The sequence below is a fragment of the Pezoporus wallicus genome, unplaced genomic scaffold (assembly GCF_028554395.1).
Source record: "Pezoporus wallicus isolate ANWC-B61680 ecotype Strahan unplaced genomic scaffold, APGP_CSIRO_Pwel_v1 contig_2595, whole genome shotgun sequence".
NCBI lineage: Eukaryota > Metazoa > Chordata > Aves > Psittaciformes > Psittacidae > Pezoporus > Pezoporus wallicus.
The window spans coordinates 26,743-50,590 of NW_026640968.1; the positions used below are offsets into that span (position 1 = coordinate 26,743).

At 38.0% G+C, this 23,848-nt stretch overlaps 1 protein-coding gene and 1 long non-coding RNA gene across 2 annotated transcripts in view; one reads left to right on the forward strand and one right to left on the reverse strand.

Moving 5' to 3' along the window:
• The window catches only part of LOC130605687 (DNA mismatch repair protein Msh3-like), a 44,175-nt gene extending 25,022 nt beyond the window's left edge, over nucleotides 1-19,153 (forward strand). Inside the window, exons 9-12 of the mRNA XM_057421381.1 lie at nucleotides 11,906-12,092; nucleotides 12,290-12,419; nucleotides 14,984-15,158; nucleotides 18,701-19,153. Of these exons, the coding sequence (XP_057277364.1) occupies nucleotides 11,906-12,092; nucleotides 12,290-12,419; nucleotides 14,984-15,158; nucleotides 18,701-18,809 (601 nt within the window). The 3' untranslated portion in view covers nucleotides 18,810-19,153. The remainder of the gene's footprint in view (nucleotides 1-11,905; nucleotides 12,093-12,289; nucleotides 12,420-14,983; nucleotides 15,159-18,700) is intronic.
• Nucleotides 19,154-22,180: 3,027 nt separating this feature from the next.
• On the reverse strand, nucleotides 22,181-23,201 carry LOC130605686 (uncharacterized). Its single transcript, XR_008973761.1, has 2 exons — nucleotides 22,894-23,201; nucleotides 22,181-22,326 (listed from the first exon to the last, which is right to left on the reverse strand). It is a non-coding gene; the product is annotated as an uncharacterized LOC130605686 (long non-coding RNA).
• Between the last annotated feature and the right edge of the window lie 647 nt (nucleotides 23,202-23,848).

Here is a 23,848-nt window from a genome sequence, read left to right on the forward strand (position 1 = left end):
TGCATGTATCCCCAACATGCACATGGTCTGCTTCTGTTGCCAGATGTGGAAACCAAATGAGAGCATCAGGTTCAGGCTGTGCTTCTTGAAGGTGTATTTGAAGGCAGAGACAGACCTATCCTCACTGGCCTTCATATGCAGGAAACTGTTCTTCAGGTTTTGTGATCTTTGGGTTTATAAGGAGAAGGATGAAGCAGAAGAAAGGAAAGTATGTTTTCTGCACTGATCAGAAACTGTCACCTTCATTTAACACTGAAATAATGCGGGAATTTAATCCCCCTTGACACTGGCCTTAAGTTAGGTCATTTTATTTCAAGTCTAGCAGCCAAGATCCAATTCCACCCACCTGCCTTGCCAAGGAGTGGTGAGCCTGAGTTGATCAGTGGCTTCAGTCAAGAGAAGGAATTCTGATGGCTAGAAGGATCACAGTGCTACCGAGAGATCTGCCAACTGAAGGTTAACTCCTGCTATTGGGAATTGCATTTGAGGACCTACCTGAGTATCAGCCATGTCCCCTCAGCTGTTGTGTGTCGTGATACAGTTCAGGAGACTCTACTCACCTCATCACCTGCATAGTCTTACTAGAGTCTACCAAAACATCTATGAACAGGCTGTATCTACCCTTGAAAAGGGTGCTTGCTCTACTGTTAGCCATTGGAGTGTCAGTGAGCGAGGTGCCCCCCCGGTCACTCCCAGATCAGCACATCACTCCAACCTGGCTTTTTTATCCCAGTTGAATCTGCTTGCTTGTAGCAGAGTGGCACTCTGTCTTAGAGGCACCCCTGTAGTCCCCACCAGATAATCCTTCTTTCACTTCTAAGAAACAGAATAGGTGCAAGGAAAACAAATTTCTTCTGTCTTTTCAGTTCTTTGTACAAAGTGACTGTGTCTTCTTTCAACGGTTTGCAGAAGTCAGTCAGTCAACTTACAGTATATGTTCCGGTCTAACGAAGAAATAGAAATGGCATTATTTATACATGTGCCTGGCTTAACGTGGTGACACTGATGAGATTAGGTCTCTTTTTGCCAGAAGGAAGCTGCTTTAACAGCCAAGACATTTCATAACAGAGTCCCTGTAAGTGGGTAACTGAATGTGTCATGCTGTTCTGCCAGCTGGTGGCTGTACTTCCCTTGCTGCCTGCTTAGGTAGTATCTTCAACTCATCCTGAACTCTCCAAAGCTAAGATGTGGCCCATTCCACTTAAATTTGTGAGTGTTGCACACTCACATAGGAGAGAGCTTGATGTTACATTGAAAAAATCAGTATTAGAATGCGTGCTTGACTGATGTGACTGGCACTGCTCATTTCTGTCGTTCTGTGAGCAAAAAGGCCTGGCAGTCATGTGCGTTTGGATCCACAGTCATGGAAGAGGAAAGGGCATTTATGTATCCCAAAGTGACATTTCTTGTATGAGTTACTACAGCCATCATAAATTCCTTCACCCAGATTATTTTTCTTACTTGATTGTTGTCACATCAAAAGAGAATTTATGGTCTGGAAAATAGGGGAATGTGTGTGGCTGCACTTCAGTGGGCTTGTGCAAGAATGGAGGATGTATGGAGCCCTTCGCCTGTTTCCCATTACACCTGCAAGGACTGCAGTTACCTCTATTTCTGCTGGGTGTATGTGAAAAAAAATAATCTTGTCTTATTAATTCATATTTCTTTAAAGGCTGTGCATCAAACATGCCACAATGCTTTCTTCTGTACATTTTATTCAGACTGTTTGTCTGAGCTCCACATGGTGGAATTTGCTTTCAAAAAGGTTGGGTTTTACAGTAGGTACATTATGGATGTTACCTCCCTAAATATTTTTAACAGCTATTTAATTCTGACAGCTTGACAAACTCCTATTACTGTTTTGTCAAGACTCTGTGGAGCTGAAAGAAACTAGTAGACAACCTCTACACAAGCACTTTTCTTTTTAACTGGATAAAATGTAAGTATTTATGGCATCATTACAGATTTTAGTATTATTTAAAACATGATGGAAAACAAATACTGTGTTAACACCTGCAAACATTTGGGCAGTCAGTTTTGGGTGTTTATTTTTTTCTGTGCTGCATTGGGATGTGACCATCATTAAAATTTGAAAGATATTGCATGACTTACTTTTAACAGATTAAAAATGTTCCAAATCTCGTTAAGGGTACATTTTATAAGAAATCAAGAGAAAATTGGAAGGGACATGAGGGAGTGGTGTGCAAAACAGGAAAAAGAGAATGTTTCTCTCAGAATGGAAACGAGTGTAAGATGCTTTTCACAATAAATTGAAATATAAGGTAAATCACTTAAAAACAGAATAGTGCTTATTAATAGAAATTCATGATGCTTTGGTCTAATTACTGGTGGCAAAAAAAACCAAAACCAATTTACCAGCTTTTTCTAACTAGGCAAATAACATTGCATTAATTTCGTTTTGGTTTTACTGGTTAATCAGTGGGAGGGAGCTACACAGGACCAGGACAGAGGGTGAAAATTTTTTGTATTTAAAATAGTAAGTAACCAGCTCTGTTATTTCAGAGCTTCACTGCAGAAATGGTGCTATTTGCACAGCAGTAGGCAAACTTAAGGTTGAAAAGAATGTGGCTTGTTAGATTCTGTGCTAGTTATGCATTTCTCAGTTCATGGATAAGCGAAGAAACTGCCCAGGAACTCACTTCATGAAAATAGTATAGAGGTGTTCTTCATTAGAAGTCTCTTCCTACATACTGATTTCAATTCAATAAAGAAATGAACATGTTCCATCTGAAGCTACTGGATATTTAACCATGATGGCCAAAGGGGCAGCATGCTGATGACATTTTAAAGCAGCTGCTAGTGTGCAGGTAAGACTTGCAGAGCTTTTATGTCTTAAATCGGCCTGTACTGCGTTACTTCATATTCTATGAGCGAGTACCATGGTATTGCTTTTCACCCTTTGAGGGGTCTACACTGATTTTGTTTTGTAATAAATGTTAAAATTTACTATACTTGGCATTATAGATGAGAGGTTAAAAGGTTAAATAATTTTTTATTTTTTTTTTAATCTACTGAAAAATCCTTACCTGATCTTTTCCCCTGCATCATAGCCATTTAGGGTGAATTCTTGTGCTGGCCATAACCTCCAAAATTAGCCAGATAATTGGGCTAGACTGGCATAGGTTTTGTGCATTCACATACTTGGCAATAATAAGTTGCCCTTTATGATAAACTCTTCAATATATTGCAAGAATAGTACTACCCTCTCATTTTTTTTATCGCATGCAAGCTTTGTCGTTAACTCAAAGACCAGCTATTGAACTACAAATATCCTTGCTTGTATTTATTCTTTTATTAAGCTTTATCGATTTCTTTAAGGCTTACATGGTAGGATTATGAAGATTAGTCTTCCTGCCTGTCCCAGAAATATCAGTTAAATCACAATACCTGGCGTGAAGATTCAGCTAGTCAGCTTCTTCATACCTTTATCATAAAAAACTAGGGTATGAAATTCTAGTCTTGAGGTGGCAGAAGTGTTTGGCGGGTCAGTTTGGGGGTGTCTTGCATAAAACAGAAATCACCAGGAGATTGAATGCTGAAGGGAAACAGTGAAGGAGTATCTCAGCAGAGCAACTTGTCTGTATGTTACCTGTTTCTGGCCAGAACTTTGGTTGATGCCTTGTTAGGTTTTGTTTGTTTGGGGCTCATTTGTTGGGTTTTGGTTGGTTTTGTGTTGTGGTTTTGGTTTTGATTTTGGGGGTGTTTTTTTGGTGGATTGTTTTTTTTTTTTTTGTTTGGGTTGTTTGGTTTTTGTGGTTTTTTTTCAGTTATTTATGCCTGAAAATAAATGTTAAACTTAAGTTATTCAGATTTTCCTTTTAAAAAAAAACAAACCCTAGCTTATCTCAATTTACCTGTGCAGTTAGACTCTGAAAGACGAGAGACAGAAAATTTAAAAGCAAAGGTCTTTTTTCACATCTTTGTTTATATTATGTATATACACACATTATATAGTGTGCTTATGGCAGAAAAGTAGGGAACAATCCATACAAAGCAGTCCCAAGTGACTGGCAAGTCCACGTGAGAATTTTATATGCTGGTATGCTGAACAAGCGTTGTTGGTATTGCTCTAGAAAGGAGCAATGACAGACAAGTAGAACTTGTTAGTTGTCAGGAACCCAAAAGTAATTTTCAGAAATATTACTTTTTTATGGCACAGTAATTTGTTTCATTTTGTTCTTGTTTAATTGTATTTGTGTTTATTGCCAGAATAACAAAAATTACTTAAGCATTTCAGTTATGTTTACAGTCCTGTAATTATTACACCTCTGGAGTGAATTATTCCCTGTCTTCAGGGGAAGACAAAGGTGGTGTATTAAGTTCATTGCACCTATTTGTAATCACGTGGAGATGCTCTTTTTGAAAAATAAGGGAAAAAGTAAAAGTTGTAGTTAGTGTTGTTAAATTGGAAATTATTTTGTTCTGGTTTTACGTTTTCTGTTTTGGACAAGTCACAATACATTTGAACTGTCACTCTTCCTGACAGTGTTCTGTAGCTCTATAGAAATAAATTAAGCTGTGCTATGCGTGTATTTGTGGCTAATTTAGTTTCACGTCTGTGTTCATTTCATAGTAATATGCATCTGCAGTGTTAGCTTTATCTCATATACCTGTAATAAAATAGTATTTAACAAAACAGTCTTTGGTTTATCTACATGGGACTCAATAATACCTGTAAATACAAGAAACTGGTTTGCTTGCAGGTTTTTAAATCAGGCTTGAAAAATTCATTAAAGTCAATAAAAAGACAGTTATTTATGTATACAGTGAGATTTATAAAACAATTTCTGCTGCATATTGCAGTATTCCTGAAAGGGATTGAAAAGCTTTCCCCGAAAGGGGGTGGCAGAATTTGCCTGTGAGGCTGACAAGCTATCTTTCAGCAAAGTTAACTCTTACACTGAGTGTTGGTACTTACCTTTCTAAAACTCTTCCACGCTACGATTTAACCCAGTCACAGTTTAAATGGGATTTTCCATAGCATCCACAGGTTTAAAGGGGAAAAGTTCACTTGTGCTGAACACTTCAGCTATTGTCCCTAGTCTGTTGCTATAGTTTCTGCTTTTTAATCCCCCTTGGCCTCAATCCTTCAGCTGCATATGCACATTAACTTAATTACCTTGAGTTTCCTCACTGGAATCCCAGAGTAGTAAGTGTAAACCTGTGCATATTTTAGGGTTGGGTCTTTCTTTGTCTTCATTTTTCTCAGCTTCTTCGGGATAACATTATAGGCTCAAAAAAACACCCTAATTTGAATATCTACACATATAATTTATCTTCCAGCAAAATGATTGTACTCCTAATCTGTTCTTTCTCTTGTGACATTTATTAATGTGTTAATGGTTTCCTGCAGAGAAATCATCGTGAAAAATGTGTTTAAATGAATGTAAAAGATGATGACCGTGGGAAGCAATCCATTGATACATTAGGTACAAAATTCATTGTGTGTTTGAATGTGGAATTTAAGCTATTGCTATTCTGTCCTTTTTCTGCTGCAGTACACCCTGCTCCTGCAAGAGCTCAGCCCTCTGACAGCCACCTTCTGTAGGGTTCTGAGTAACGTGGGGTGGAGAAAGGGCACTTGGACTCATCCAGTTTTAAAATACAGTGTAAAAATTTAGAATTAACTAGAAATCTTGTATTATTATTTTAACAGTGAATGAGGCATTTGCTGTATGTGATGTAACAAGTAATTTTAAGGAGTTCTGATATTATTGAGGGTATCACTAATGAATTTCAGGAAAAAGCTTTCTCAGGAGTTCTTCAGGTAATGTAACATAAGCTTTTGGAAGAAAAAATGAATTTCTTTTGCCTTCTACAGCATTAGGAATGAGGATATTGGTAACTTCTTGTCACTCTGTGACTGTGTTGACTAGGGTGTATTTTGTCTTCTGAACTCAGTCCTACCTGTTCTGTCAGTCAAGGTGAAACTTTTAAAATATTGAGTGTTCATTGCAATCCAGGGATGCTTTTTTCTTTCCTCTGGCTTTCATCAAAAAAATCAATGCAGTTCACATCTTGGAAGCTAATCCTATTAGATACATTGCTTTTAGTACTGGGGTGCTCTTGTGTGCAGCTTGCCCCTGTTTGCCAGGTCTGTAAGATAATATGGGTTTAAGTAATTACTTGTTCTGGCTATTTCAATTACCTAATGATAGCAGGGGGAAGAAAAAGATAAAAGCCACCATGAGTGTTAGAATTGCTTTGGACTTGATTTTCTTTCCAGGATAATGCAAAGTATGTATCTCTAGTGATTTTAGGTAGTAGTTTCATTAATTTCTTAATGAACAAGAATATCTCATTTACAGTAATTCACAAAATAAAAATTTTGTAAAAAAATTTTGCATTGAATGTGTATTGCATTCTGTCAGGCTCTTCAACAGCTATTCTAAACTGGGTGACGTGCCATTGGTATTTCTTCATTTAAAATTTGCAAATAAGTAGTTGTGGAAATGGTTGAGCACGTGCCTGTTTACTGTAAAGAGGTTAGTATCACAAGCATTTTCTGATTTCCTATCATAGTCATCCATGTAACTTTGCACACATTTACTTTTTAGAAGTTGCCTGTGAATAATGCAGAATTAATAACTACCCTGATAACAATGCTTTCTGTCATACTTAGGAAAAGAGGGATGTTTTATTCAAATTCTGTAATTGCAGTTTCTGCAAATTATTATTCTTATTGACAGTTTTGGGTTTGCATCAGTAAGAGCTTGATGGAAATGAAGTAAACGATTTACCAGTACTCTGTGGGGAAGTGTGAAGCATTAGTTTCTTGCCAGTGAACTGTTATAAATTTGCAGATGCTCTCTTCTAAAGAATTACTTGATAAATTTTCATTGCATGTGGAAAGTGGCCAGAAGTTACAGTATCACAGTTAGGCTACTTTTGTACTGAACACTGTGAAATTCTTATTATCAGTCCCAGTGTTTCTAAAATACACAGGGTTTCAAATTGCTTTTGCGAGTAAAACTGAGTAATTGTTCTTGTTAAAGGTATTGGGGTTCTTGGAGCTCCAGAGGAGAGGACATGCAGTGGTCAGCCTGCCAGACCTCTGTTTAGGATGCCCATTTTCATTTTCTTGGCAGAGCGATTTGCAAAGTGCTTTTTATTTTTAACCTGTGAAGTCTCTAAATGGTGTTTGCTAGGTGCTTAATGCAGTCAATAATACAGTTCAATGGGAAAAAATTTACCTAAGTTTTGAAATGAAATTGCGCTAGTGTTCTTCCCTCCATGGCAGGAGCAATAACAAGTTTTTCTGTTCTCATAAACATTGCCTTCAGTTAAGGCTCATACTTCTGTTTTCTGCAGAGACCAGATGAAACTTCAGCTGGGAAGAGTGTTTTCTGCAAAAAATAAAAGGATGCAAAAGGGTTGTTAAGAGATCTTTTGAAAAAAGATGAACCATACATTGTTATCAAAAAGAGGTTGTAAGGAACAGTCCCATGCAAGAAAAGGCATAAACTATAAGACAAGGAGAGTTTTGTGTGAGGGGGAGCGAGTGGAATTGTAAAATCACATTATGAATTTATTGTGTGTTTTTCTCAGTGTTCTCTTTGAATCACAGAAGGGATGTCTTTGTTGTTGGTGTTCAGAGCTAGGTGCTCTGCACCTTACATTTAAGATATTCTCAGGGAAAAGAGTAATTTTCTTTCAGTGTTAATTGCTCTTGATGAATAAATAAATTGACTATGACTACATTCTGAGATGAATTCTGGCTTCAGATCTGGAAGGCAAACCATATCTGGAAACCTAAATGCCTTCTCTTGAGAACTGCAAAGCCAGTGTGTAGAGGCTCTATGCTAATTAGGTTTATTCTTCTGTAACAGGCAGTAGGTTTGATTTCTACAAGAAGTGTTTTAGATGAACTTCTATAGTCAATGTGTGATTCTAAAATCAAGGTGAAAAATTGTAAATTTCATTTGTTGCTTTTCAGTGATAATGTTTTCTAAACTAGGACTTCCTAAATAGCATCAGGATGTTAACAACTGCATGAGATTAAGGCTTTATAGAATGGTTTTGCAGTCTTGTTTTCTAGGATTTGTTTCATACTATGTAATTGTTTTTTGCTGCTACTGGGAGCTCTTGAGCTATTTGGTCATTTTCACAAGCAGTGTGAGGGTTTCACACTAACATAAAAGAATACTAAAATACCTGAGTTCCACAAACTGCTCACAAATTTTGTAACCAAAGCAACTTAACAGCAGCATGTTAGACAACTTCTTTTGAAAGGTAGAATGGAAAAAAGCCCTAACTAGAAGCTTTTGGGTTTCGCATTCATTTTTAACTATTGTATATTCTATGATTCTATGATATAAACATCTGCATTGGAAAAGGTCAGTACTGCGTGCATGTCTTAACTCAGGAGAGCAGGTTAAAAACCCAGCCATTTAATAGCTTCACAGACTTGTTTGGTTGGAAGGGACCTTAAGGCTCATCCAGTTCTAACCCCCTGCCACAGGAAGGGACACCTTCCGCTAAACCAGGTTGCTCCAAGGCCCGTCCAGCCTGGCCTTGCCAGAGATGGGGCAGCCACAGCTTCTTTCGGCAATCGGTGCCAGGGCCCTCACAGAGAAGAATTTCTTCCTAAGAGCTCATCTCAATCTGCCCTCTGTCAGGTTAAAGCCATTCTCCCTTACCCTGTCCCTACAGGCCCTTGTCAAAAGCCTCTCTCCAGATTTCTTGCTGCTTTCTCCAGATTTCCTGCTTGCATTCAAATCTGGAATAATATTGCAGAATAAAGAAATCTCTTCCTTTTTCTTCAAGGAACCACATACAGGTTTAGCACATAGCACCAGCTGGTTTACATAAAGCTAGCTACTGCTCCATATCACCTAACTTATCCTCCTGAAACCTAACATACCTTTCTGAAAATGTTACCTCCCTGTGGCTTTTTCTGAGGCTATAGACATGAATCTTTACCACTTGAAACCTAGCACTGGAAAGAGATAATGACTCCTTTTTTCTCCCCCACCGCCTTTTTTTTCTTTATGTAATGAATGTGTTGAACATCATAGGATGAAGAGCTTTCAGTTTTATGATATTTGGTTGGCTGTCAAAGAGATTATTACAAGTAGTTTCCAGCCAAATTGCATTTGCTGAGGAGTGATGGATCTCTTGGCAGCACTTGAAGAGGCATTCTTCACATTGGATGTCTGCACGCTTCTCGTGGGCAGAATATTACAGGAAAAAGTTTGATGTTTTGATGTATAAAAACATGAGGGAATCTACATTAAAATGTAGATTGAAAGCCACTGAATCATGTAGAAGTCTGGTTGTTTGTAATGAATTACATCAAATATGTAATTCAATATCCTGAATTACATATTTAATTCAGTGAAAATCATGTAAAGCTGTTACCAACTGAAGCAAAAAGGATTGTTTAAACAATAGGTGTTTTGACTCAAAAATTTTCTTGCATCAGGAATATTGAAGCATACAGTTCAGGAGCGGTGCTTTCCTGCATGTTAACTGTTAGTTTTATCAATGCAGTCATCCACATTAAAATAGTTATTCTTGTTTCTCGAATAATACTGCTTATCACATAAGTTTGAAAAACAGGTGTGATTCTCCTAGTGTCAAGGACAGCGGCAGAAAGAACAATCTACCTGTTTCCAAAGGATGATATTTAAGAGGTTTAATGACATTTTAATTAAAAATACATACTTTTTCTTAAATCTGTAGATAAGCCTGAGTTGGAGTTGAATGTTTTAAGATACTTGAAAGAAAGGCTTCTTTGCAGCTGTTGTTAACAAGAGAAAGATGATAACTCACTTCTGTTTGTATCTTGAGCATTTAGTGAAGAAGTTCTGAAAATTATTTTTGTGAATGCAGATCAGATGCAAAATGACTAAATGCTTTTGAGGACTCTGTGGAAATTATGCAATCCAAGAAAAAAATAGAACTGAGAACTCTCTAAGTGTAATCATCATAGGTGCAAAATAGCTTGTTAGAAGCTGTCTCTGTAATGAAAAGCCAAATAAAAATGAAGTAATAATACTAACAATCCTAGGGTCAGAAACTAGGGTTACAGTTGCCCGTTATGAAGCCAGAGATTGTTCAGACGTAAACAGTATTTGTTGTTCTCATGGAGTTAATCATGTTAAAAGTAGATTGAAGATATATTGTTCTTTGTGTATCTGATCAATATTGTGATACAAAGGGGATTGTTTGATTTTATAGTAGCACAGTGCGGCTGAACCAAACCAGGTGGGGTGCTGGTAGGTGTTGGGGACACTGAGAAATTCAGCAGTATGTTCATAGTTCTTACGCACCGCTTAAAATTATTACAGTAGTAAGTGGTTTAATAAAATGTTAGCCTCAATATCCTGAATTACATATTTAATTCAGTGAAAGTCATGTGAAATTTAGCTTATGCCCAAAATCACCTTTCTTCTAGGGTATGTGGGAGTATACCTACTGTGTATGTGTTTACACGCAGTAGGCATACTCGTAGGTATATGAGTCAACACAGGCTCTATGAAATAAAAGCACTCGGTATCATAATGCCCATCTCCAAACAAAATTAGTTCATTTATAATTGAAGATTTGCATATTGTGACAATGTGTGGCACCATACCGAATTTCCAGGGTGGGAGACAGAGAATATATAGAAATCATAGGTGTACTGGGTCTTGCTGCTAACTTTTGGTATTGGTAGTCAATTACTCTTGACAAACATAAGATCCTCATAAAATGATGAGTATCTTCTTGTCTTCTGTAGGCAACAGAAGCCCTTGTATTAGAAAGAGATGCACTGAAAGAGAGAAAAAAACCCTATACTGGGATTCTCTTTAAAGGTTTTGATTGCCTTTAAATACTGTTGTGGCCAGCTGTTATAATTGAAAATGTAATATGCTAAGCTGGTGAGTCAATTTTCCTTAAATCAGTGTGGCTTGTATGTAACTATATTATTAAGTTGATGAGAATGAAAAACCACATTTTTATAGCCCTTGTCTTGGTAGTGATAACTTACCTCAGAAGTGAGACTGTAACGTGATTAATGTAACTGAAAAGCATATATGGAAAAAGGAAATTTTCTTTCTTCAGGTAGAGTGCACATTAATTGAGTATTTAAGGAAAGATGCAAAATAAAAGAAAAAACAGGGTGAATTACCAACAGGTTTCTGAGGTGAAAACTGCAGTGGAAGGAAGTAACCACCGTGTCTGTTTGGATGCATAGATACTCTAATGTCTATTTGTCTCTATGTGGAAATGCTAGTATATGATACGTTCAGGTGTTCTTAGCATTTGAAAAACATGCAAATTGTGGATAGCCAAACTAAGTGATAAAAAAGTAAAATTAATTTTCATGGCTACCTTTGCTGGAATCCTTTTCGTGAGCTGACTGGTCTAAATTCCCAGGGTCCTTTTTAAGGAAAAGCAGGCTGCCTTGTAGTGTTTGTCAAAGGGGAAGAATTGCATGCCAGGGAACACACCCTTGTCTACCTCTTATTTTTGTTCCAATTCCTGTAGTTGACATGGAATGCTGAGATTCTGTCTATGGTTTTACAATGGGACTAGATTACTGATAGCCCAGAAAAATTCTCTGCTGTCCCTACAGCCTAGTCTCCCCCAGATGCCCAGGAGTCAGTATACCCTTTTGTCTTGGAGAATGCACGCAAGCCCTTACTTAATGGTACACGAGTAGTTCCTTCTGTCTTTTAGAATACCCTCACATATGGACCATGTGCTGTCATTGCTTTTTTCCCTAAGAAGTAGCTTGTTCTAGAAGGTGAATGTTCTGCCTAGTGTTTTCTGCTCTGCTTGGAGCAGCAACAAGAGATTTATAAACAAAAAAAAAAATTTTTTTTTTTTTTTTCCCCAGCATTATCTGGCATTTATTTGCACTTAATAAACTGATCTGGTTTGTATTTCAATGCAGAATGGGTGCAGCAGACAACATTTACAAAGGCCGAAGTACCTTTATGGAAGAGCTGACAGATACTGCTGAGATAATAAGAAAAGCAACTTCAAGATCACTAGTAATTTTGGATGAATTGGGAAGGGGAACTAGCACACATGATGGAATTGCTATTGCTTATGCTACACTTGAACATTTTATTAGAGATGTAAGTGTTCAATCTGACACATGCTTGTGAATGATTTTTCAGCCTGTTTTATGGTAGGCTGACATTGACATGGTGTGCATTTCCTTGTAGAACTGCATATCTAAACTCAGAGAAATGGGTATGATACATTGCACTGTTTAAAAATAAATACATAAATAAAGCCAAACCTTCTTATGTACATTATTACATTGTTGTAGGTGGAATCATTGACACTGTTTGTCACTCACTATCCATCAGTTTGTGAGCTAGAGAAGGTGTATCCAGACAGAGTCGGCAATTACCACATGGCTTTCCTGGTGAATGAGGGGGAAAGTGTTGAACAAAAAGGTACAGTATAAATCCTTCTGAGATTCTGCTACTGTAGGTATAAGCAGAAACTGTAAAATTGTTACAGTAATTTAAAACTCAGTGTGCAAGTTCGAATTCTAGAGTATCAGTCTATACACACATTTGGAGGGGGCTTGAAAACTGAACAACCATTTCGCTTCAGTATTAAATATAAGGATGACTGAGATTCGTCAGATAAAAGATTCACCAAGCCCAGTGTCCTGGCTTTTCACAGAAGCCAAATACAAAGGATTAGGTATGGAGGGATTAGGGATCAAACATATGACAACTCTTCTAAAAGATCTCACTGTCTGCAAACGTTTGCTATTTAGGAGGTTTCAAGAGCTAGATGTCTTTTCTGTTCTTTAGTATCTTTAGTGGATTTTATTTCAGTAAGTTTGTCTAGTTTTCCTGAGTATCTTTATGTACTTTTAGCCTCTTCATCCTACTGCATCAAGATGCTCAAAATTTAACACTGCATTGTGCAAAGAACCACCTTTTGTTTGTTTCCAAACTCTTAAAACAACATATAACTTCACTTGATGGTCTCAGTTCTTGAATTAGAAGAGGAGAAGGAACAATTTCTGTTCATCCTGGCTATGCCATATGTAATTTTTTTAGATTGCTTATCATAATCCCATTCAGTTCTGGGTTTACCAAGCAGAAGAGTTACAGCATCTCTTCTTGTACTGTTGCTCTTAAGTAGTTAGTATTTTCCTTAAAGTTTGTTAGCTTACTGCTTAGCTCTTTTTCTTGTTTGATATTGGGTATGTTGAACAATTCTAACTGCAGTGATGATCACGCTTCTTGGTGAGAACTGAAGAATTGACTGTTACCTCCTGTTTCCTATCATTTAACCTATTATTTACAAATGCAAAGGCCTGCCTTTTAGACTATGGATGCTCAGTTTTCAGAAGAGCATTTGATGCTTTTTGACTCTTGTCGAAAGCCTTTTGAAAATCCTGTATGGTTTATGTACTGGATCTCTCTTACTCATGACTCATGTGGCTTTCAAACTTACAACAGATTTTTGATGTAGGATTTCTCTCCATATAAACTACTGCCTTTTTTTTTTTGTTCCTTTTTTTTCTCTTAGTGTATCAGGTTTAGTCAGGTGCTTGATAATTCTGCTTTTACTCTGGTTTCCCCACTTTGCTTAGGAACGGTCTGTTCGCTGACTCATTCTGAGAATTTTTTTAAGAATTGGCATGATATTTGCCATTAATCTCCCCCTAATTCATTCTTAATACTGTAAATAATCAGTTTAGTGTATGCCACTTAATCTGTTTAAATATATAATCTGTCACTTTTAAAATGTTTTTCAGAGAGTTAATTAAAAATTTAGGGTTTGGCCCAGAGGGAGCCAAATAGAAGCCTGATGTTAGAAGCAGGGATCCCTCAAATGTGTATTAACTTTGAGCACAGGTAGTTTAAAGTAATACTGTGTTTAGGTGAGAGCTACCTGGCCACACTGATGTTCCCAGCTAAGAACATCACTTTCCCTGAATATCTGCGTGTCCTTTTTCTCTCAGAGTTCAGTTCATTAACTGTTGGCCTGTGATACTCTCAGGCAATTGAAATGTTACGAACACAATACTTACTATTCCTTAACTACTGTGTCTGTGAAATCCCATACTTTGTGTTTCAGTGTGCTGCCTCAGCATTTCTGCTTTCAGTGTTAGGTGACCTGAACCTTCAGGTCATATGTATTCTTCACTGTTTTGCTACAGAAATCACAATAGGTGTAGTACCACAGCCTGCAAGCAACAACATATCTGTGTTTCTTACTCTGCCTGTATCTTGAACTCCTTATGTCTTAATATTTTGTTTTATTTAAGGTGAGTTTTATGGCATGGGCTTTTTTCTATCTTTGGCTTGTATCACTCAGATTGTCAGTTTGAGTCATCAACATTTATGGCAATCCCCATTGTTTCCAAAACCCTGCATTTTTAAAAAAGAAGAATGAATGGCAGTGAGTAACCGCATAATTTTTCTGCTCTTTACACAAAGCCTAGATTGGGCAGAGATGCAACAAGGATGTCTGAAGAGGAAGAGGAGTCATCCTATTTATAATGATGGCTATTATGTTTCCATCTTAGTCATGGAATAGAAGGAATTCATAGTGAAAGATCCATCATCCGAATTTTATTTTTTCCTAAGCATTTTCTATGGCTCCTAACTTCCTGGCAGGCAGCAACTTTTTGTTGTTGTGGGGTTCTGACACTTCCTTTATTTTATCATTGCTCAGCAAATGCGAGATGCAGTATCCCAGCTACAGCACAACTAATCAATTTAACATACAGAAATTCTAAGTTGTACACACAGTCTGCTTGATATGACATCAGGTAAAAGCATAGTAGAGATTTTTTTTCAGTCTCACAATGGGTAGGTAGCATTTGTAGTCTCATGGAAATATTTTTCTTCCATATTTCTTCAATGGAATAAATCACACAAGAAGCATGAATGAAAGACCACAGTCTTTGGTATTTTAGTCTTTGGTCTGTTATGTTTTGTTTTATGACCTAATAGAGGACGTTTTGATTTTGGCTTTATTTTTTTTTTAGGATCTGAAGATGAAGAGAGTCCTGAATTTATCACTTTCCTTTATCAGATAACAAAAGGAGTCTCTGCAAGGAGTTACGGACTAAATGTTGCCAAACTGGCAGATATTCCTGAAGAAATCTTGAAGAAGGCAGCTCACAAATCAAAGGAGTTGGAGGGGATAGTGAATATGAAAAGGTCAGAAAGATTGTGATTCACTCCCCCAACCCCCCCAGTGAAACCAGCTATGAATCAAAGAGCATTTCTCACAGTGTGATTAAAAAGAAGAGTAGTAAGAGCTTCTTCTGATATCCTCTTACCCTTCAAGGAAGAACAAAACTGACAAAGATACTGAGGAAATGGTGGTATCTATTTGAATCAAAACTTTATATTTTATACTTAGCTCTTATGTTAGAGATTAATTGCTGCCCTCTGAGACAAAATTATAAAAAGTAAACGTAAATGCATATTGAGCTAACATTAGGAATAAACTATTTTTTATTTTCTTACAGCAAATAGTAGAAAAAATACTATTTCAGTTATGTATTATCACTGTTTTTAGGAAGATGAATTTCAAATACAGCCTACTTCTGTTCACACCAATAACAGTGAAAATATTAATAGATTTAATTTAGAAAGTATATTAGTCACTTTAGAGCTGAAAAAAAAAACAAACTTGAAAAACTTAAACACAAAGTGTAGAAGGGAATGTGGATATTCTTCTTGTTTAACTTTTATATATATATATATATATATATACACAAATATATATATAAAATGTGCTTTGATTGTTCCCCAAACACACAAAATTTTACTGAAAGTCTAGGGATTTTGTTACTTTTCTGATAACGAATTTTCATTTAGGGCCATATGTATTAGATTAGTTATAAAAATTCCCATGTGCATCAAATAGGATCATCTTCATAAAACCTGTAACATCATGTACACAGTTTAGATGTAAATATGTGCTAGTATTTATATTAATTTCCATTTTTTTGTTGTTACTATTTTCAGTGGCAGTCATATCAGCAAAATGCAAATAGCCCTTTAGGAATATAAGAAATCAGGATCTTTATTGTCTGATGGCTGTAACTAATCCTGACAGAATGATTTCATATGAAAAAAAATTAAATATTTGTAGGTGCAGGCAGTCATTTTGAAACTTAACTGTGCTTAGCATTTAACACCAGTTTTTATCCCCTTTTAAGAAATCAAAATAAAAATATTCTATTTGAAGCTGAATGACAGTTTATGGGAAAAATAATGTGGTAGTTCGTGTTTTATGTGGAAATAATATTCTATGATTGACAAAAGTAAAACAACAAATTACTAGCAGTATATTAACTCTCTTGTTACAGGATAACTAGGGTTCTAAAATCAAGAAAATATTGTTCAGAAAGGTGAGAATATGAGTTGGAAGGCCAGAGTTACCATGTAATAAAATGAAGATGTGAAATAATATAGCATGTGCCTTTGGTTTATCTTTTATGGAAACGATGCTAGCATATTACTTTTACAGGGCACAAACAGAGTTCTAGTGTGTCTCCATTGCTAAAAAGGGAGTTAATTGCACACAAAACCTATCAGCAATAAAAATAGTATGTGATGATGTAGTTACCAGACTGATTTACAGTGCCTAGAGAAGGCTAGAGTGAGGGCTGACTGGGTTATCTTAATAATAGGCCTTAATTGTGTCCCTGTTACCAGCTTTTGAATATGTAAGCAACCATCTATATTTTAGCTTTCAGTATGTAATCTATTCGCATTCTTAAAGTGAAAAGGAATAAATAATCTAAAGCTGCGATGAGTCCTTTATCCTCACGTAACACTAAGTCTGGAAGCCCCTACTGCTGCCACCCGATCTACATGGGTATCACAGGTACTGGGGAGAACAAGCTGGAACAGGCTCCCTATCTCCTGCAGGAGGGTGCTCCCTACCCTTTTCTCCATGGTGACGGGTGGCTTTTGCATGACCACAGAACAGACCATGTCAGGGATCATATCCAGCTGAAATGTCATTCTTTCTCCATTTGATAGCATGCAAGTTCAGTTTCCTAATGTTACATGTGAATAGGTTCACTACCTGAAGAAGAAAGGGTGAGAGTGAGAAGAAAAGGAAGTCCTTGATTCTGGCAGTAGTCGGTAGAATAATGACCTTGACACTGCTGCTTTGCTTGCCAGACCAGAGTACCCATCTGAAGTTGGGACAGTTTTGCCTCCCTCTTTGATAAGCAACTGTGCTATGTCATGTCAGGGGGTCAGGGACATGCAGCAACCACCACACAGCAGCTGCTAATTCATCAGGTTTGACTTGTACCAAGTTATTCACTGTAGACCTCTTGTATGCGATTTGGAGGGAACTTCAAGCATCTGTCATTCATAGATCATAGATCGCAGGTCTGTTACTCGTAGATCATCTATCAAAGGGTTGCCCAAGGAAGTTGTGAATACTCCATCCCTGGCGGTGTTCAAGGCCAGGTTGGACAGAGCCTTGAGTGACATGGTTTAGTGGGAGGTGTCCCTGCCCATGGCAGGGGGGATGGAACTAAATGTTCTTAAGGTCCTTTCCAGCCCTAACTGTTCTATGATTCTATCATTCATAGCGCAGGTTGCACAGAGAAGCTGTGGCTGCCCCATCCCTGGCAGTGTTCAATGCCGAGTTGGACGGGGCTTGGAGCAGCCTGGTCTCATGGAAGTTGTCGCTGCCTGTGGCAGGGGCTTGGAACTGGATGAGCTTCAAGGCCCCTTCCAACCCTAACCGTTCAATGACTCTATATGATTCTAGCAATATAAACGTTAAGAGCTCAAGTCAGAAAAAAACCCAACATCAAATGTGTCTAATAATTTCACAGTGCATAAATTATTTTATTACTTAATTCTTCATTTTTCCAGTTCTCCTATGTGGGTCACTATAGAAATTTTTTTTTCTTATGTATTCCCATTTATTTTCACTTACTGTCATAATGTGATTTAGATGTCAAAGTATTGTTCTGTGTCTTCTTGCCAAAAGAGATACTGAGAAGTTTTAAAATGGGTATGCTATATGTGTGGTAGGAAATAAAAATTATCATGATTTTGGGCATCAGAATTAGACCTGTTTATAGCAGTACACTTGTACTGTCACAATACCCACAGGCCAGCTGCGTTGTCATATTTTTATAAATCACTTTCATATTATTTAAGAAAATCCATTGGGTAATTCCATACAGTCTTGACATCTTTGTCATCGTGAATGTGGGTTAAACCATTTTAAATGTCTTGTTATTTCTCACAGCTCTTATGAATCCTTCTTAAAATTGAAAAATATTAAAAAGGAAACAGGAAGGATGTGTGTACTCATTTATTTTGAAAATGTGTTATCTCTTTATGATTCTGCAAGTGCAAATTTGTAGGAACTGAATGCTGAAAATTAAACTGTGCAAACTACAATGCTGTTTATTTCCTTTAATGACTTACTCTTGCTCAGTGTTTTATTTCATCTTATCAATGCTTCTGGTACTGCAAGTTAGTTATAAAATTGAAGTGTTGACTGTCCTAGAACTAGAATATCTATATTGAGAAATATTAACTGATGGTTTAAAGTTCACATAACATTTTGGGCTATGCAAACTGCTATATTTGACTTTGTATTAAATTTTTGTGGATGACTGTAGGGCTTTTAATGTTTGATGCGCTTAATTTAAAAATACGTCAGTATTTTGAGTAATGTATGGTTTTGGTTTTTTTTTTCCCCTCACTAGAAAAAAGCTGAAGTCCTTTGCTGAAGTATGGAAGATAAATGATTCTCAGGAACTACAAAAATGGAAAAGTATGTGTAAACCTGAAGGTGAAAGAAAGGACAGTTTTTAAGCTTCACATCACGCTTGAAGACGGAAAATATTTGAGATGCAAAATGTAGGTCTGGAGACTATAAAAGATCCCATCAGGGTGTAGTTCTAAGTGCATTAATTTGACCTTTCTGCATTTTGAGAGATAAGAGATGCTGTGTCATGATATGATGCCCCACATCTGCTTCCTGATTGTATGCAATCTTCTCACTCCACATTCCTTCCCTGAAGTGTTTTCCACGCTCTCCCTTATTTGCAAAATGTTTACTGGCATTGGAATTAGTTTGTAATATTTTTAGGAAACATGAAAAATAATGTTGGCAAATTATTAGGTGGATCTTTTATAAATAAAATAATGTCTTTTAACTTTATTGTACTTCAGTTTATAAAGAGATACTCCTCTGCATTGCGAAAATGTAGCAGAGTTTTGACTGTGCTGTATAGTTCTGTGCAGTTGCTAAGAATAAATACGATAAACTTTTTTTGTGTTCTAGTATTAACAAATTAAAAAATTCACAGTTCTGTAGAGCATCCGGAACTCTTACATGTGCAGTGAATTTAAGAAAGCATGTGGTGTTTTGCTGTATTAGAAGAGGCTTTTTTCTACTGATGTGATTGATGATGATGCAACTAATAGTTTTGAGAGCAAAAGCACAAAGCATGCACTCGTCTCTGTTTTATTTTCCTTCTTCTTCACTCATATGCATGCCTGCTTCCTTTTCAGCTTTAGCTTTCCTGCTGATCTTGGGCCCTCTCTGGCACAGTCTGATGAAAGACTTCCTGTAAATAATGTTGGAGTAACATAAGATGAGGTGAAAGAAGCAGTTCAAACTATGCAACTAGCATCCTCAGTGCTTTGTCAAATGCAGAGTAAAGCTGGGAAAAAAAGAGAAATGTATTTTACTCGTTTTTATTTGTAGCTACTAAGTCCAAATTTCCAATGGGAGTATGATACCCAGTTTAGTTTTCTTTTATAAATACAGCCAGGTGAAATATCTTACTGTGAGAAAGAACAATGATGTTGACATGCTTAAACTTTGGCAAAAGTTTGTTGTATTTAAAAGATATATTTTATTAAGTTGTGTATTGGGTTTGTATGGCAAGGTTTTGGTAGTGGGGGGAGAAGGGGCTGCAGGGGTGGCTTCTATGAGAAGCTGCCGGAAGCTTCCCCCCTATTCAGTGGAGCCAGTGCAGCTGGATCAAAGATGGATCCGCAGCTGGTCAAGGCTGAGCCCATGAGCAACGTTAGCAATGCCACTGGATAACAAATTTAAGAAGGAGGAAAAGTTACTGCAGAGGAGCAATTGCCGCCTGAGGAAGGAATGAGAATATGTAAGAGGAACAGCCCTGCAGACCCCAAGGTCAGTGCAGAAGGCAGGGAGGAGGTGCTTACTGGAACAGAGGTTCTCCTGTAGCTCATGGTGCAGACCGTGGGGAGGCAGGATGTCCCCCTGCAGCTCATGGAGATCTATGGTCATGCAGATATCCAACTGTACCCCGTGAAGGTCAACAGTGGAACAGATGCCCACCTGCAGCCCATATTGGTCCATGGTCGTGAAGATACCCACCTGCATCCCATGGAGGTCTATGGTGGAGCAGATACCTGCCTGCAGCCTGTGGAGGTCTGTAATGGAGCAGGTATCTCCCTGCAACCCATGGAAGACCCCATGCTGGAGCAGGGGGATGCCTGTGTCCCTGTGGGAAACTTGCACCGGAGCAGGCTCCTGACAGGACCTGTGGCCCCATGGAGAGAAGACCCCACAAGGAAGCAGGGGAGGAGTGTGAGGAGCTCTGCCCTGAGCAGGAAGGACCAGCAGTGACAATGTGTGATGAACTGACCACAACCCCCATTCCCTGTCCCCCTTGCTGCTAGGAGGGAGGAGGTCGAGAATTTGAGAGTGAATTTGAGACCATGAAGAAGGGAGAGGTAGGGAGAAGGTGTATTAAGGTTTGGGTTTATTTCTTATTATCCTACTATGATTTGAGTGATGGAGCGGCTTTGGTGTGCACCTGCCATCCAGCCAGGATTGACCCACCACGAGTGGGAAGAAGTAAAGTATCATCTTGATTTTGCTATAAGGAAAAGAGTAAACTAAGGTTTTGTAATCATTAAGACAACTGAACCTTTATATTTTTTCCAGTAAATGAAGGATTTTTTGCAAAATAATGCATCTGGTGAATATGAAATAATCTCACTGCAGGTGATTGAATTAGTCTTTCCAATACAGAGAACTTTGTGCAGAAAAGGATGTTTTTTTACCTACTGTAAACAATTACCAACCTTCACCAAAGACTTTTTTGTCCAGGTTCTTCAAATGACAAAGTAGCATTTAAATATTTTGTCTGCTACTCAAATGGCAACAATCAATACAAGCATCTCCTTCTGGATCTGCAGTATTTAAACTGGAAAAGCTGAAGAAGAAAACTAGTCTTTCAAGGTTACAGTGCACATGTGTGTTTTCTGTGCCACACACTGTGAAGCATAATGAATGTAATTCTCTATCATTAATGCACATGGACACAGTGCATTGGAGCTAAAGACCTCTGACCATAGTCTTCAAAGAGAATAAATGAGCCATTGCTAAATTCCCACATGTGCTAAATGCGCTTTTAGTAAGACTCTCTTTGCTCTCAAAGGAGCATTCAAACAAGAAAAAAAACACCTGGATGGAGTCTGAAAAAAAAATGAAGAAATACAATTAAGATTGGGGAAATGGACACAGTGTTACTGGCCTGCTCATGCTATCAAATATGAAGCAATTACAGCAGTTCTCTTAATGTCTGTGATCATATTGGAAAATAACTTATTTTAGCCCTGCTCAGTTCCACAACAGAGATTATCTTGCTATCCCACCAATAAGGTTTCTTGTAGATGTGTCAGCTAATTATAAAAGCTACTGCATTTGAGAATACACTATAATGAGATGCGTGCTATTATTAGGTGTGTTTAGTGCCAGTTTTAAGGTACCTTCGTAATGAAACACACTGTACAGTTCAAGGTTATCTAGATCTTGTTCTGCAGATGTGGAGCACCAACAGTTATTAGCAGAGCTCTGGGATGGGATGTGATGAGTTCAGAGCTCACTTGGGTACCTTTGTGGAGAATGAGGTCAGGCATAGTCTAGACAGGCCACCAGACAGACATTGCTTTGCCTTTGGTAACAAGCAGGGTTGAAAGGAACAAAGACTTGCAGAAAACGAGGGAAATGCATTAATTTTGCAGTATTTTTTTTTTCCATTTCTTTTGCTGTGGTAAGCTGGGACTCTTGCGTCTGTCATAGTAGGAGTCCTAAGGGACAGAAGGATGGGAAGCTGCTCTTGAGTTTACCTTCTGTTGGATTTTGGGTTGTTGTGTTTTTTTTATTTTCTATTTTTATTTTTTTTTAGTTTGGGGTTTTTGGTTTTTTTCCTAAATTCACACTAAGCTTCAACTTACAGACATTTGCAGTACAGTTTTGACAGTGGCATTATCAATAGGTGTGCCCTATTTTAAGACAGAGTATTGTCTGTGTGCTGGGACAGCAAGTTTGATTGTTGTCCTGGGTTCAGCAGTAGCAGTCATGTTTCTCCTCCTTGGTAGCTGGTGCAGTGCTGTGTTTTGACTTTCGGCTCGGGAACAGAGCTGATAGCAATGTTTTGGTTTGGCCAAGGACTTTGTGAGCCTCATGCTCTGCCAGGGAGGAGGGGAAGCCAGGAGGAAGCAGAGACAGGACACCTGACCCAAACTGACCAAAGAGGTATTCCATACCACAGCACGTCATGCCCAGGATGTAACTGGGAGTTAGCCGGAAGGGCTGGGAGACTGCAGGGTTGGAGGAGGTATCGGTCAGAGCTTGGTCGGGCTTGGGGGCCGAGTTATCAGTCAGCTGGTGCTGAGGTGTTGTATTCTCTTCCCTTGTTATTTCCTTTATCATTATTATCATTGGTGGTAGCAGTAGTGGTTTGTGTTATACCTTAGTTACTAAACTGTTCTTATCTCAACCCGTGGGAGTTGCATTCTTTTGATTCTCCTCTCCGTCCCTCCAAGAGCAGGGGGAGGGCAAGAAAGGGGGGCGAAGTGAGCGAACGAATTACCTGACTGGGTTTAAACCACGACAATTGTGTACCGACAGCTGTAAGGTTGAGGAGGAGTGACCCTTACCTAGACAGTCCTTGGTTGTAGTGGGAGTTCCTGCTAAGTCTTGAGATGGCCTTCAGGAAAGGAATGTCTAAATGTTTTTGAAACCTGCATAGCGTATTGGCTCCTTCTGCTTGTGCCAACATGTTACTGACATCATTAAAATTTAATATTGATGTGAAAAATACAGCTTTGTACTGTACATAAAGGTGCAGTCTCTTTGATAACTTTTTGCCTTTTATGGCATTTATCCAGTTTTGTAAAGTTGGTATTTATCACGTTCTTAACCTCTTTCACTCTTCTCTTTTCCCTGCTCTTAACATAAAAAATTGAATGCCTTTGTGCATCTTGAATGTACTGCCATGTAGAAATCACAGTGCCACAGGCTAGCCACAAAAACTGGTAGACCATTTGAATAGGAGAGAGAGAGCTGGACGTGTTGTCACTGCCTTTTTTATTTGGTTATAGAAGAACATTATTATACAATATCCAAAGTAAAGCACATTACCAGTTACCTTTCTTACTGGCATATGGCACCCTTCACTGAAGTAATTCTCAAGAGGACTTTTCTTTGTATTGCAGAGTTTTCCAGAAGTATTTATAGAAATAACACGAATTTATCTACCACGTAAGTTTACAACACACGTAAATTAATTCAAGTATCACTGGAATGTCAGCTGAGTCAGATGTTGCAATAAGTCTGTGTCCTGGGTTCAGCAGTAACAGTCGTTTTTCTCCTTCTTAGTAGCTGGTACAGTGCTGTGTTTTTGACTGTTAGCCTGGGAACAGTGGTGATAACACTGGTGTTTTTAGTTGCTGTTCAGTAATGTTTAGTCTGACCAAGGACTTTCTGAGTCTCATGCTCTGCCAGGGAGGAGGGGAAGTCAGGAGGAAGCAGAAACAGGACACCTGAGCCAAACTAGCCAAAGGGGTATTCCATACCA